The following is a 13960-nucleotide window of genomic DNA, read 5'->3' on the forward strand; positions in this document are numbered from 1 at the left end:
CCTTGTGGGAACATGTGCTAACAGATGCCATGCTCTGAGCTGTGGCTGGACCCCGTCAGGAAAATCACACTCTGTCAAAGAGCAAAACCAAGGCAGAAAATGAACTGTCAGTATGGGTGATCGTAAGTGAGTGCCTAAAATCATGCCTTGCCCTTCTTCGGTTGGCTGATGCAGATGTAACAACAGAGAACACTCTGTGCATGGCACTCTTTGTTTGGGAGAAGCAAGCCAGAAAGGCAGGGTCACAGCAAGCACGCCTACCCCTATGTGGGGGTAGCCCGTGGTGCAGCCATGGCCTCGCACCACTACTGCTAGCTGGCAGCAAGGAGGAATGGGGACCTGTTTCCACCCTCAGTTATACAGGCGCAAATCAGGAGCAGCTGCAACGAAATCAGTCAAACTGCTTGAATATAATATGGGAGTAAACGCATAGCCCGTGTATGTGGATTGTCTTCCATCTTCAGTCCCATCTTGCACCCCTACCAGCAGAAGGGTCTGAAGAAACAGAATTTGACTACAGGCTCGGCAGCGCTTTGAGCACTGCAGCTGGTTCTTGTTTTTAAGAAATGTAATAATTAAATCCAGATGCAAGGGGGGAAAATATAACTGTACCATGGGTGTAAAAGATTTTGAAGAACTCAGCAAGACCCACATTAGGTTGGACTTTTCAGTTTCAATTGGAACAAACATTGTCCCTTGGGCAAAAGAAAAAATCTAATAATTGTGAAGGCTTAATTGCTAATGCAGACCTAACATTTTGGCCTGCTAATTGTCTTCACCATTCAGAAACAGACAGTGGACGGAAATGTTCCTCACTCAATTGCCTACATTTTTCAGGGAGGGTATTTCCATTTTGTTCCAGACCTGTTTATGCTTTGTGTGCAATTATTCTGTCCTCCCAGAACATTGGGCCACTTGAATCCTTCAATTAGCTCAACACCCCAACACTTCTTTTTATAAATATGATATTAGCTCATGCCCTGGAACAACTAACCAATCACTCCATTATCACTAGTAGGGCAAGGAGCAACAAAAATATATTAGAACAATTGAGAATGCCTGAGAAAACTTCTGAACCCAAAGGAAACAATCTGGATCACATTTTCCTCTCATTCCCACTTCCCTCATAGCATTGATTGTCAATGCCCCATTTCTGGTTTAAATTGATGTAACCCATGGTTTAAAATACTGTATTAAAATATCGAGCATCAGCACCTTCCAAGTTTTTCTTATTAATTCAATAATGTGGGGAAAAAATGTTGCCAAAAAATATGCAGGTGACTTAGAACCCTGCATCTCAAGTGGGGCTCTGACAGTGAGAATAGCAAAGGCACCCAAAACAGAGGCAGGTGTCTTGATGAACTGAGAAGTATGTCTGCTCAGAATAGGGGGTAAACTGGTTCCCAGTGGACTTCAGCAAAGCCTGTAGAGCCCCACCCTGGAACCAGCGACATTGCATTGAACTGGACCTAACTTGTTACTCCTGGGTGAGTGGACTGGATGAAAGCTCTCTCATGGCTGCAATGCACGCATACTCTAGTCGAAGTATAAAGGAGATTATCTTTACGGCTGCCTAAAGAATTTGCATAGACACCTTTACACACACTCATACATTTTAATTGACCATATTCACCACCATAAGTAAAAAATTATTCTGCTTAGACCTGCAAAACCAAGAAAACTTTAGGGCTGACACTAATGGACCAGCTAGGACCACCCACCAGTTGAGGGGCATCAGAGAATATAGCATGCCTTAGATCTGTATGGGTGGAGAGAAGTATTGCCAAAACAGACACTGGGATAAAAATCTGTTTTCAATTTAGCAACTAACTGTCTCGCTTCCACAATGTGTGGCGTAACCATTCAGCTGAAATCCTTAGTCTGGTGGGAGGCAGTCCTACATCTCTGTGTTAAGGCTAAGCAACTGAAAGAAACAAGCAGTACAAATAGATAGCATTTCTGATGTCCCAAAGTGGCTGTGGTATGAACGCTTTTCCTCCCAGGAGCTATTATCTAAGAAAGTGTTTCCAAAGCAAACCAGATAAAATATTGTGTGTAAGAATGGTAAAGGCAACTGAGTTTTCCATTTATGTTCATCTTAGCTTCTCAGGCCTCTCTGGGATAAGACTGCATTAATGATTCAGTTGTAAACCTCATTTTTAAAGTTTGTTGTTAGTCATCTCCTAAGATACATTATTTTCTAAACAAGCCACTTATCTGGCTGGCTGGAAGTCTCCACCCACCCTTGAGAATGGAAGCTAACACACAGATGAATCTCAGGATTGCTGGCTCTTGCTACCCAGCGCTCGGCAGCTACATCTACAGCACCATGCAGACGTACAGGTTCAGGTCCCAGAGGCAATACAGCCATAGTACCAGGGTTAATTAGTCACGACCGCCAGCAGGGCTAGTTAGCAATATTACTCACAGGCTAGTTTTTGCAGCTAGTGAATGTATCACTGCATGGTGCTGCATACAATATTGTAGACCTGCTGTTCATGTCATAGCTTACAGTGGGCATGAGAAGAAATGGTTAGGCCAGTGTGGGAAAGAAACCATCCTTGATTTCAAGGCAACCCAGGAAAATGAGGAAGAGGGAGATGCAAAGGAAATCTAATGCTAATTAGATCAGTACAATATAATAAGAAGCCTCCTACCTCATACAAATGCAAGCTATGTAAGATCACACCCTTCTGATTTGCTTGAATCTTCCACTTTTCCCACTTTTTACAAGAGTAGTGGCCTCAAGAACCACAGAATATACAAAGTGCTGTAGAGGCAGCCACAAAAAAATATTCCAGGAGAGCCTGGCACATCCCAAGCTCTGACAGCCACCAAAGGGATAGTGTTTGTAAAGCTACAGAAACAGGGTGTGGTAAATAATTTCTGGAGATCTAAACGACATCCTAGGGCCTTCACATCAGCTCTCCAAGAACATTGCAAGAGTTAGGCAAGGGTAAAAAGTTTAGGATCCAAAAATTCATGAGCCTGCATGGATCTAACATAATACATGTGACACAGGGAGGCTGTACAGGGTGAGCAGGTGCTGCCTGAGAAACAGAGGTTGCTCCTGAGGTCAACCTGTGCATGTCTCACCAGCTTTGTGTAATGGGGTAGAAGTTCCTCAGTGGAGAGCAAGAATTTGCACATAACATATCAAACAAAAGCTATCCTCTTTCATTATCTTTTTATTTTCCAGTCTTAGAGGGGCATCTTAATAGATTTGTTTGTCCTTCTGATTCCTTATATTATTTCTCTAATTAGTATTTAAAAGCAGGTGATTTAGATATTTACAATCTTAGGTTTAATTTTGGTAAGCTTTGGTAAGTTATCAAAAGTACTACATTACATACACCAGTCACAGCTACACATTTAAGAAATAACAAGAAAATTTTACCTTTCATGCAATCTCCCCCAATTAATTTATTATGTCACATGAAGAATGATTGAAGAACTGCTGTATTTCCCAGAGACAGATTACTTCCTGGAATGACAACAGGTTATCGCTGGCACATCTCACCAGCCTCACAGACAGAGAGACAGCCCTGCTTTGCCAGCCTCTCAAAGCAGCCAACCAGCTTTCTTTCAGAAGGGCATTGACCTTTGTAGATATGTTTCTGTCTCCTCTAGGCTCTTCATCCAAAGCTCATCAAAGCTTCGATGTAAGTTAACTCTCTAAAGCTTCTCTTTTTTAAGTAAAACTATATCTTTCCCATAAATACACCTTCTTTGCTGAATAAGGATAATTTCTAGTTAACTCATCCTCAAGTACAAAATCTGCCAACTCCTCACCCACAGGCAGGCACCTACTGCTGGCCAGGGGCAGGCCACAGGCAGGAATGCTGACAGCTTAAATACTGTAAGGCAAAAAAGCAGTCACCAGGGCAGGGAGTAAATGAACAGACTCGAGTTCAGCAGTGTGTGTGTGGTCTGCTATGATGGGGTTGTGCACTGTGCTCTGGGGAGACCTGATGGTTGTAATTCTTGCTTTCCCCTGTCTCTCAGCCAAACCTAACTCTCTGAATATGTATGCAGAGGAAATACTTTATTTTTATTTTTTTCATTACAGGGGTGCCAAGATGGATTTTACCGTACCAGCTCAGGAAAATGCTCTCCTTGCAACTGTAATGGTAATGCAGACAGATGCCTTGATGGATCTGGAATCTGTGTGGTAAGGAATTCCTGTCTTCTCTGCTGGTCCCTCACTGGATAAGAGTATCCTTTTTTTTTTTTTTTTTAATTATAACATGCACCCTTTCACCTTCTTTCACTCTTGCATGAGGCTTCACTTGAAAGAAATACTTCCCAGACAAAGCCAAGAAACCATGGTCTGGCTCTTCTATTAACACTAATGCTCAATTTCAATACACTGCAAAAGCAGTGTCTGTACCACAGGATCTTTTTGCTGAAGGGCAATCATAAGTAGGGCTAAGATGAATACATTAATAAGATTATCCTGGCCAAATTTTATTCTCACTTACTTAAATTATCTCTGCAGATTCAAAACACATCCTTTGTGCGCTGTTTGTGAGGGTCAGTATGTTGGGGAAAATTTTTAGTCCATCAGAAGTATGGAAAGAGTTTTGTATACCCCTAGAGAAAAATGTATACATTCAAACACATTTCATTCTCCCCTTTATGAATACAGTGCTGTATATCATATAAACAATTTACAATGGTGAGTGACCCCTGTGAGTGTATATACATGTGTTATCCATAGTAATTCTGCTGCATGGCAGCCTCCTGCTGTGAAGGAACAACATGAGGAGGTTGAAACAACACACCAAGGGAACAGTGTGTTGAACTCTGAGGCAGTATTACAATTCCCCATACGTTCGGTCTCACTCAGAATCAACTCATACAGAAAGCTGTGAGTTAGTATTAATAGCTGATCACCCATAGCTCCAGAGCAAAGATCAGTCCAGTAAAACTTACCCAAACTACTCGTGGACAATCAGAGCAGTAATACACTAAAAAAAGGATGGAAGTTAATAGCATAATGTATCTAAACCACATAGCAAGAGCTAGGCACTAGTGTACTCTTTATAGGCTTGTAAAGCAGGAGTAGAGCCCAGAGCTCCTTGCTCTGCCATGTGTTACATTTGACAAGTCATAAACCTTTGCCCTCAGTTTGTCTCTTCATAAAATGGCCTGATAATATTCGCATACTTTGCATTGTTGCAGCCTCTATCAACTTTTCAGTTATACAAATACATAGAGCCGTGCTCCATGGCATATTTCCTACCATTTTTATTCCTGTGGGAGGAAGACAGTGCAGCTGACTATTATTATGGCTTGGCCACTGTAGTGTGCTTAGGATTGGCTGATTTCTGCAGAACACTTATTGGCTTAGTGTTTTAATATTAAAGTTTTAAAAGTGCTTTTACTCTGCCAGGCATGCCCAGCTATTCTCTTTCACATGCATATGGCTTTTCCTTATGGGATGATTGTGCTGTTAGTGGCGGGTGACAATGATGACAAGAGGAAACTTCCGATGCAAGACTTGAGAACAAGAGAGAGAGCTTGACAAATGTCTGCTTCTGATGACTCTGGTGACCAGAGAGTTTCTGGAGTAGAATATATGAGGTTGGGAAGTGATTAGATCCTCAGTTTACAAACACAACAGAAGACTTGTTTCCTATCTGCTACAAAAACAAGGCCAATGACAAGGGTTGGGGAAAAAACCCAAACGAAAACAAAGTTACTGTATCAGCGGGAAATAATCTGAAAGTATATGTGTATTCCTGACTGGGGTTTCTTTGGGTTACTAAACTCTTGGAACTGATCAGGTAGTAAGGAACAAAACTAAGATCTAAACGCCAGCTTACTGCATGAGTTCAAATAAGCCATTTGATAAGCCATTAAGCTTAGGCCACTTACTTCTGAATAAAAAGGAACAGCGAAAAGGCTTAAGTGAAACAAGAGTGAAAGAGAGAGGGAAATAGTGTGGTGCAAGGAAAAAAACAGAATGAAAAGGGGTTTTGATGGTATGATAGCATAAAACAGAACCAGAAATGCCCATGGGGACAGCAATAAGAGGACATTCCTGAGGATTTGGACATTTCCAGGGAAGGTCAGAAGATTGATGAAATTGGTAAACTACAAAATGTGACTGAGAAAGCCTGGGAGAAGAAAGGCTTAGAGAAAGAAAGATATAACTTGAATTACAGCAGGAAGAAGCATGTTAGATGAATGAAAGTAATTTGGGAAAATGAGACTTGATGGTTGATAATGTGACTTATATTCAAAACAGTGAACAAAGCAGCCTTCCCTAAGGACCAATCTGGTGAAGCACAGGACTGGATCTGGCCAAAGCCTGCTGGGGGCTGAGGCTGGAGCAGAAACAAGTAGGTGCCTATATGACCAGGAGTTTCTCCTAAGAGACAGGACCACATGGTATTGAGAGCTCACTATTTTCTCCATCCTCAAATTTTTAGGCAAATTACTCCAATAATTCTTGCAGTGGTAACTACCACACCTGATAGGAAGTCATAAGACTTTCTGCATTTATTTCATTTTTAATAGGTTGTAAATATATAAATATATCTATTCTGTATTTATCCCATATTATTATAGTTGTCATCCTCCATTTCTATCAGTGTAAACCTGCTGTCTCCCTGCTGCTGAAATGCAGCAGTATTCTAAAATTTTTTCATTTACGGACTCCCTGCTGGCACCACACACTACCCTAACCATGAGTCATGTATGTTACAGAATGTCCTTTAGTAGAAGCATCTTTGGATGCAAAGCAGAAGATCTTTGGAAGAACGTATGTTTCACAAAGTTAAAAGTTTCTATGTCTACATGTTTATTCACACAATGGAACGACTTAAAAATGAAAAAAATATATCATTTTTTAAAGTTAACTCTGCTAACAATGATGGAAGACAACATGAAAGCAATAATAACACTGTGTTCAGTTGGTAGATAATTATTTTTTGTAGTTTCAGTAATAACTAAGCCATAAGAACCAAATAAATGAACAAGGCAGTATGAAAATGAAGAAGTACTCTACTTGAAAAGGGAAGAAATATAAGGGTCAGACTCCATGCAGTGCTCTAAGACCATCATATTATGCAAATCCCCTAAATAAATTTGGTGAATGTGGTTCCCACAGCATACAAATTAACGAAATTTTCATTGGCCTCTGCCCTGAATTTAAATCAAATAAAATTAATCCCCTATTAATGATGCCTTAGGGTAAAGTACTCACACCTTTAATTTCTGCTGACATAAGTATCTACCTTAGGGTTCTGTTTAAAAACTTCTCTCAGCTTATTCATAGAGTGTAAATCAAAACCATGAGTCTTTAAAAGCTTATTGAATGACACAATCAATGAATCAACAATCTCATTAGGTAACCAGACAGAAGAAATTATTGCAGACAGAGCCTTTATTACATAGATGTCAACATAAAACTGGGGAAGAAATCAATCGCATTGTTCTGTGATTAAAACTGAAGAGCCACTCAGTCCATTTTTTTAGTACAGAAAATCACCCCAGTGTTAGAAGAGCAGCCAGCACAGCTTAGGCTCCATTAATGATATAATACAATACAGATGTCAAATACTGCTTCGTTTCAAAGACATCATCTGGTGACACATATAAGGCTAGTAGAGGAAGAAACACCAATTTTTTGTACTGACTTTGGACTTTTAACATAAGCTTCTCAATCCTAGCTAAGAGAAGAAGAGGAATTCAGTTGTAGGACCCTCTAGCTTTTGATTTTAGAAACATGTATATATGTGTTGTTAACTGGGTGAAACTGTAAAAGCTGGAAGTGGCAGCCTGCAGACAGTGTTGTGCATTTCCCTTGCATAAAGGCCAAGCAATCAGGTTTTGCTGCTAATAAGATGTGAAGATATGAAGGGAATGTTTTGCCTCCTTCACCGTCCCCAGACCTTACCCCACCAGCAACCCATAGCTAAGATATTTCTTTAGAATGCCTCCACTGAGGGCTCAACATTTGAAAATTCAGACACAGAAGTGGGCTTCGAATGACTTGAGAGCTGAGCAGAACATCACAGTGGCCAACACAGCGGTCAACTCTGAAATGAGTGACATATGGAGGTAAAACAGCTTGTCTAAAGCAATGAGCTGTCATACCATGTGCAAATAGGATAATGGGCTTGGCTCTGCCCTACTAAAAAACTTGATTGCATACAGTAGGGAAGGAATTTGCTTGAGGTGACTGCAAAGTACTATGGCAATGACTCCAGATGAACACAGTAAAATTGACTGGAAGGTTGAAAGGATTTAAAAATTGCAAAGCTGGATATCCAGATGAAATTTTTGTTGGACTGAGTTATCAGTGTCCGTTCTGAGGTTTCTACTATTAATGGAGGTTAGATCTTCATAAATGCATAGAGCAGAGGAGCAAGTCTGGGGAGAGCACTATAGCAGAAGGTAAAGGATAAATTTGAAAGTGTCTACCTAAAAAACTCTAAGTGCTGTATATTTGATCAGCATGTATATAAGGCATCCAAAGAGTTCTCAAAAATAAATAAATAAATAAATTAAACGGTTTTGGAACAAGAAAGACCAAAGGATCATAACGGTGGAGATGATAAATTCGCTGGTATACTTTCCAGCCTTTTATGGAATTTTTTACAATAGAGCGTATTGTCGTGTAAGTGATTTGTTTTTAAGTGTTTGGGTTTGCAGCTGAGTGGAAAGGTTGGAACGGTTTTGGCAGTTCTGCCCGTAAGGATAATATGTTCCACATGATTGCCAAGGCAGGTCTGGAGAATCGCCAGTGGATCTACAACCATCCGTCAAGCATGAGCAAAAAGCTGCAGGGAGCTAGCAGAACTCTCCAGCTTATAGGTACTTCTGGCTTCATGAAGAGCCTTGCAGTTTACAGTTCATGGTTTCTTTCTATAAAGATTGACTACATCTATCTATAGTGACCTTGTTGATACATATTTGGAAAGCCAACCAGAACTACAACAGTCTGGTGCTGAAATGGAGCCCTTCTCTTCTCCAGAGTGTTTTGGTATGCAGTAGTTGTCAAAAGCATTAGTGTTAATAGTCTCAGTGCCTCATACGTAAATATTTCCCTCCTTTTTAGGTATGCTTTAACATAGTAGTTGTTGTCCTAACTGTTCTACTATCGAAAGCTTGCAACAGTGACGCCAACATGCGACCGTTTGATTTCCATTTCCTGTGCAGCCTGTACAAGGGGCACATAGAAAGTCAGGCCAAGGCTGCAAGGAAGGGCTGCCAATGTTCGTACACTGCACAGCAATATAAAACACTTGCATCTCTTTACCTATATAATTTATTTATTCTTGTGCAATCTTTCTGCATTAACAATTGTTACAAGGCTATCTCTCAGAAGAACAAGAAATAATGGAAAAAAACAGATCCTTCTATATTGTAACAATGACTGGTTTCAGCTGAAATTCCTGACCAGGCTCTGAAGACATTTCCAGATATCACAGACAATATTTCAGACCCTAGGATTTTTGGGGGTATTTTCACTAGAAGCAGGGATGGGTATTAATTTTTTGCCCTGAAGAATCCCCATACCACCCAGCATTAGGTGCCTAGCACACGCGCTCTGCACCACTCTGTGGCATGTCCTGTCTTTCTCCTTTAACTCCAGAGGGTAGGCAGAAAACCAGTCTGCTATCTTAGTTTCCTAAGGAGGAGGCGCAGCCTGCCTAAATTACACTAAGTGTTAGCCATCCAATGAAATAATCTCCCTAAAATAGCTGCCTGAATGGCACACTTAATGAAGCTGGTCCCTTTGAAGACCGTTAGAAGGACCTCTTCTCTCTTAAGTTCAGGTTCCTAAATTAAGGTGGGGCCAATTCCCACCTCTTAGATTTTCAGTTATATTCATTTTCAGAAAAGCATGTTTGGGTTTTTTTGCTGGGAAACTTGGCCTAGTACCATTACCTGAAGAGGATCAACAAACTTTTTTTATTATTTGTTCACAAGCATATTTACTGAGCAGAACTGCATCGCACCAAGTTCTCTTTGGTCTCAGAGCAGTGGTCCTAAATTTACTTCCCAAGCAGATGAGTGCAGGAGCTCAGTGCTGACAACCATTCCCAGGTATCCCCCCATAGCACCTTACCATGTACTTTTCATGTGTATAAAGTATAGATAGTTACAGTAAGGGCCAGGAAGAAACCCTTACCCTGATTGATGGTACTGAGTGAGAGCAGAGTAGTAGGACCAGCTAAGGCTAACATAGGAAAATGCACTCCAGCCACTCTGTCATCTGACAAGCTGCTGCTGCCGTACCAATGGATGAATTATGATATATGCTGTATCCTTGTATAGAAGCTTTTAGAAGCCAGGCTGCTATTACTTTGGATTACCTCCTCTGAAGCTGCCTTGACTCTTGCTTTATAAAAATAAAGGTTGTATTAACGTGGGCATATGGAAATCATTTAGCTTAGAATTTTCACTTACTGTAATTTAAAACATAGCTTACCAAAAGTAGAGTACTATAATGCTAGTTGCAATAATTTTAACTGCATACCTGTATCTGATTTTGTGACCCGTACCATGTCTCACTCTATTCTGTAGAAAGACAGACAGCAATTTTCTGCCAGCTTCAGTGTTTGATGTCCTAAGATGCATATCACTGCATATTTTCTAGAGATTTTTACTTCATTCTTCCTTGTTTTTCAAAGGAAAGCAGAACAGAAACTATATACTGAGTTTATTTGAAAAAATAGACACTGATATCAGTAAATATATTTCTGTGAATTTCTGAGTACCTTTGAATGAACCACTGAGGCAGGGAAGGCTGTGAGCAATCCTGCACACAGTCGGATTTATACCATCAACCATAAATGATGCCTTTCATTCCAAAGCATGTCTGAATATCAGGACCAGGAGTAGCCCTTGCAACTCCTACAGCAACACACTTCTTCAAAATCCAGTTTCACAAAAATCACCATAAATGGAATTCCCTTTTTACCATCATCATTATTTCTCTGTCAAAAGTGATCTGTTTAGAAGCAAAACACTTTTCTCAAACTAACAAGCCAGTGCCATCCAGCGCTGAGAATCACACATGAGCTGCAGGGAGGGTGTCCCCCCTGCCTTCAGAGATGTCTCACAGGCTTCTTGCAGTTAGCAGTTTTGTTGGAGCTGCAAGCTAATGGAACATAAAATATTAGGACACTTTTTTATCACTGTAAAAATATGATTCTAAATACCCACAGGAGTTCTGACTTGTTAAATAAGATAAAGCCACTTTTACATAATCGCTAACCAGAGAAAAACTACAAAAGTGCCTCAAGCACTCAGCTAACAGGGTCTTTGGGGTAAAAGGGTCTTTTAGCACTTTGCTTTAGAAGATGAAAAACACTGAAGATTTAAGGAGCAACATCAGCTCCCCTGCTGCTCTGCTCTGCTCTGTTCACAATAGTACCTGAGCTTTGGAAACCAATAATGGATTTATTCTGATAATACCCATGTGTTGTTTGGAGAGCTGAGGACAAGAGAGGTGAAGTGAATTGCTCAGAGTGAAAAGAAAGAGCATGATGAAGGCTACAACGCAACGCAGCCCACCTGAGGCCTCCACCAGTGCTTCAGATACAGGATTGCTCTTTCTCTTCAAGCACTCAGTGCCCATGCTCTCATCTCTCTCTTGCGGTACATTAAGATCACCTTTTCATTGAGTGATGACAAATGCAAACTATTTTTAAAACTGTATTAGCCTTCCACTTCCTTCTGGCTCACATGGTATGCCTTGTGGTTAGTGCACTCACAAGAGAGGGGTGCGAGATCTGGACATCTCTCCCCAGTGGCTGCCTGCCACTCTGCCCTCATTTGCTCTCAGCTTCTTTGCTTTCACCAAGTTTCTTTCCTCCTCCTCTTCCTTCTAGATAAGCTTTCTGTATTTTAGAGCATTTTAGTTAAAATAAACTTCTGGTTTTCTGTATACTAAATACTCTCTACTTTACAGCAAATATTACTATGAAAAACCACCTTTAGCTCTACAACTATTGGTGTTTAATCTATTTAAAGATCCATGGAGAAATAAATTTACTTTTTTCCTTTGCTTATTATAGTCTACCTGCTGTAGAGCTCTTTGGCCAAATCACAGCTTTGTAGAAATAAATAATTGCTGTGCAATAGGTCCTGTACGACTACAAAAAGTGCAGCAACAGAAGCAAAGTCTTCTAGAACCACAAAGGATCTGAACTAAATTAATCAGTCCCAACTGGGGGCTTTAATGGGATACAAATTAGGAATATTGGCTAAAATAAATCAGATGTGTTTTCACAAGGCAGAGTGTCTTTTACTGGAATTACACTTTTCAATGCAGATTGATGTCATCTGCACACAGACTTAGGGAGAAAAAAAAAAAGTAAAAAAAAAAAAAATCAGCTTTGCCAGGACAAAATTCTGCCACTAAATCAAAGTTACAATACTTGGATACAAAACTCATTTAGCAATGCCTGTGCAAGGGAAACTTTGTTTTCATTAAACACCTTCCCTAATCACAGTCCTCTCTTCTCATACACTTTTCTTCAAAGAACACACCATGGTTGGAGTAGAAAGTTAATTTCAAATCTGTAGGGACTTGCCCAGATGAAAAGTCAGTAAGGTAAGCTCACCCACCCCCAAGCTGGCGCTGCTGAAGCAGCTCCTACCAGAGAGGCCAAGGTGGCCCTTGCCCCGTGCTGGGGAGGTCCCTTCCGCTGCGGGTGCTCCTGAAATCCCACAACCAGCTTCCCTGTTTTTTCAGCGACTGCCAGCTGCTGACAGCACAGTGACTTCTGTGATGGGATTATATGACTACTGGAGAATAAACTGGAGCACCACGGTCATTTCCTAGCACCTGCACCGACTCTGAACACAGCACAAGAGGTCCCCTGCAGGGCCCAACCAAAGGTCTCTGCAGCCCATACTGGGTCTGCAGCAGTGATGTTTGGGGAGGACACCTAGCCCGGCCTCCTTCTGAAGTCTCTGCTTTGTACTCCACCAGCATCCGTCTCCTGAATTCTTTTCGAATCCAGTTATGAATCTGTGGCCCACTAATTCCTCTAGGAAACCCCTTTTTGCCCCTGCAAATACTGTTACCTCCTGGCAGCGGGTTACAGAAGTTTCTTACCTTCTGTGTAGAGAAGTACCTTTTCAAGTCAGTGCCCCTCAGCTCTTGTATTGCAGGATTCAGGTGAACTATTGTCCTGCATTCAGCTTATTTTCCAAACACACCTTCCTGACATTTTCTCTCTCAGTCTCCCTCTCTCAGCTGAGCAGCCCTAGCATTTTTGGTTTCTCTGTTTGCAAGACATGGGTGAATACTGAACAAAACTGGTCTTAGCACCAAGGCCTAGGTGATCTGAATAGTGACTCTTCCCTACCCTGAAAATTCCCTACCCAGTGCTTCCTAGCCTTTATCAGCTTTCAGTTTGTAAAAGAAACCTTCTTCAAGTCCCCTAACAACTTAGTTGGCTTTTTTTAAAGTCCAGATATGTTATGTCCTCTGGTTACCCTTCATACATACACACAGCAGGTTAGTGAAGCAGGAGTTCCTGACTCCGATGATAGTCATGTACTCGGACATCTTCTTCTTTATTATAGACACTTCTTTTTTACTATAGACATCTTACCAGGGATGAAAATCATATCCATCAGTCTGCAGTTTCCATGACGTTGTGGTTTAACCCCAGTCAGCAACCAAGCCCCGCACAGCTGCTCTCTCACTTACCCCCCCGGAAGAGTAAAAGTGAGAAAACCTGTGGGTTGAGATAAAGACAGTTTAATAGGTAAAGCAAAAGCCATGCACGCAAGCAAAGCAAAGCAAGGAATTCATTCACTCCTTCCCATGGGCAGGCAGGTGTTCAGCTATCTCCAGGAAAGCAGGGCTCCATCTCCCATAACAATTATTTGGGAAGACAAACGCCATCACTCCGAAAGTCGGCTCTTTCCTCCTTCTTCCCCCAGCTCCATATGCTGAGCATGACATCACATGGTGAGGGATATC

The 13960-nt window shown here is 41.1% G+C and overlaps 1 protein-coding gene across 1 annotated transcript in view; it reads left to right on the forward strand.

The window, feature by feature from the left end:
- LAMA4 (laminin subunit alpha 4) overlaps positions 1-13960 on the forward strand; it is a 107819-nt gene that overhangs the window by 19298 nt on the left and 74561 nt on the right. Inside the window, exon 2 of the mRNA XM_009511816.2 lies at positions 4070-4171. Within this exon, the coding sequence (XP_009510111.2) occupies positions 4070-4171 (102 nt within the window). The remainder of the gene's footprint in view (positions 1-4069; positions 4172-13960) is intronic.

The sequence above is a fragment of the Phalacrocorax carbo genome, chromosome 3 (assembly GCF_963921805.1).
Source record: "Phalacrocorax carbo chromosome 3, bPhaCar2.1, whole genome shotgun sequence".
Classification (NCBI taxonomy): Eukaryota; Metazoa; Chordata; class Aves; order Suliformes; family Phalacrocoracidae; genus Phalacrocorax; species Phalacrocorax carbo.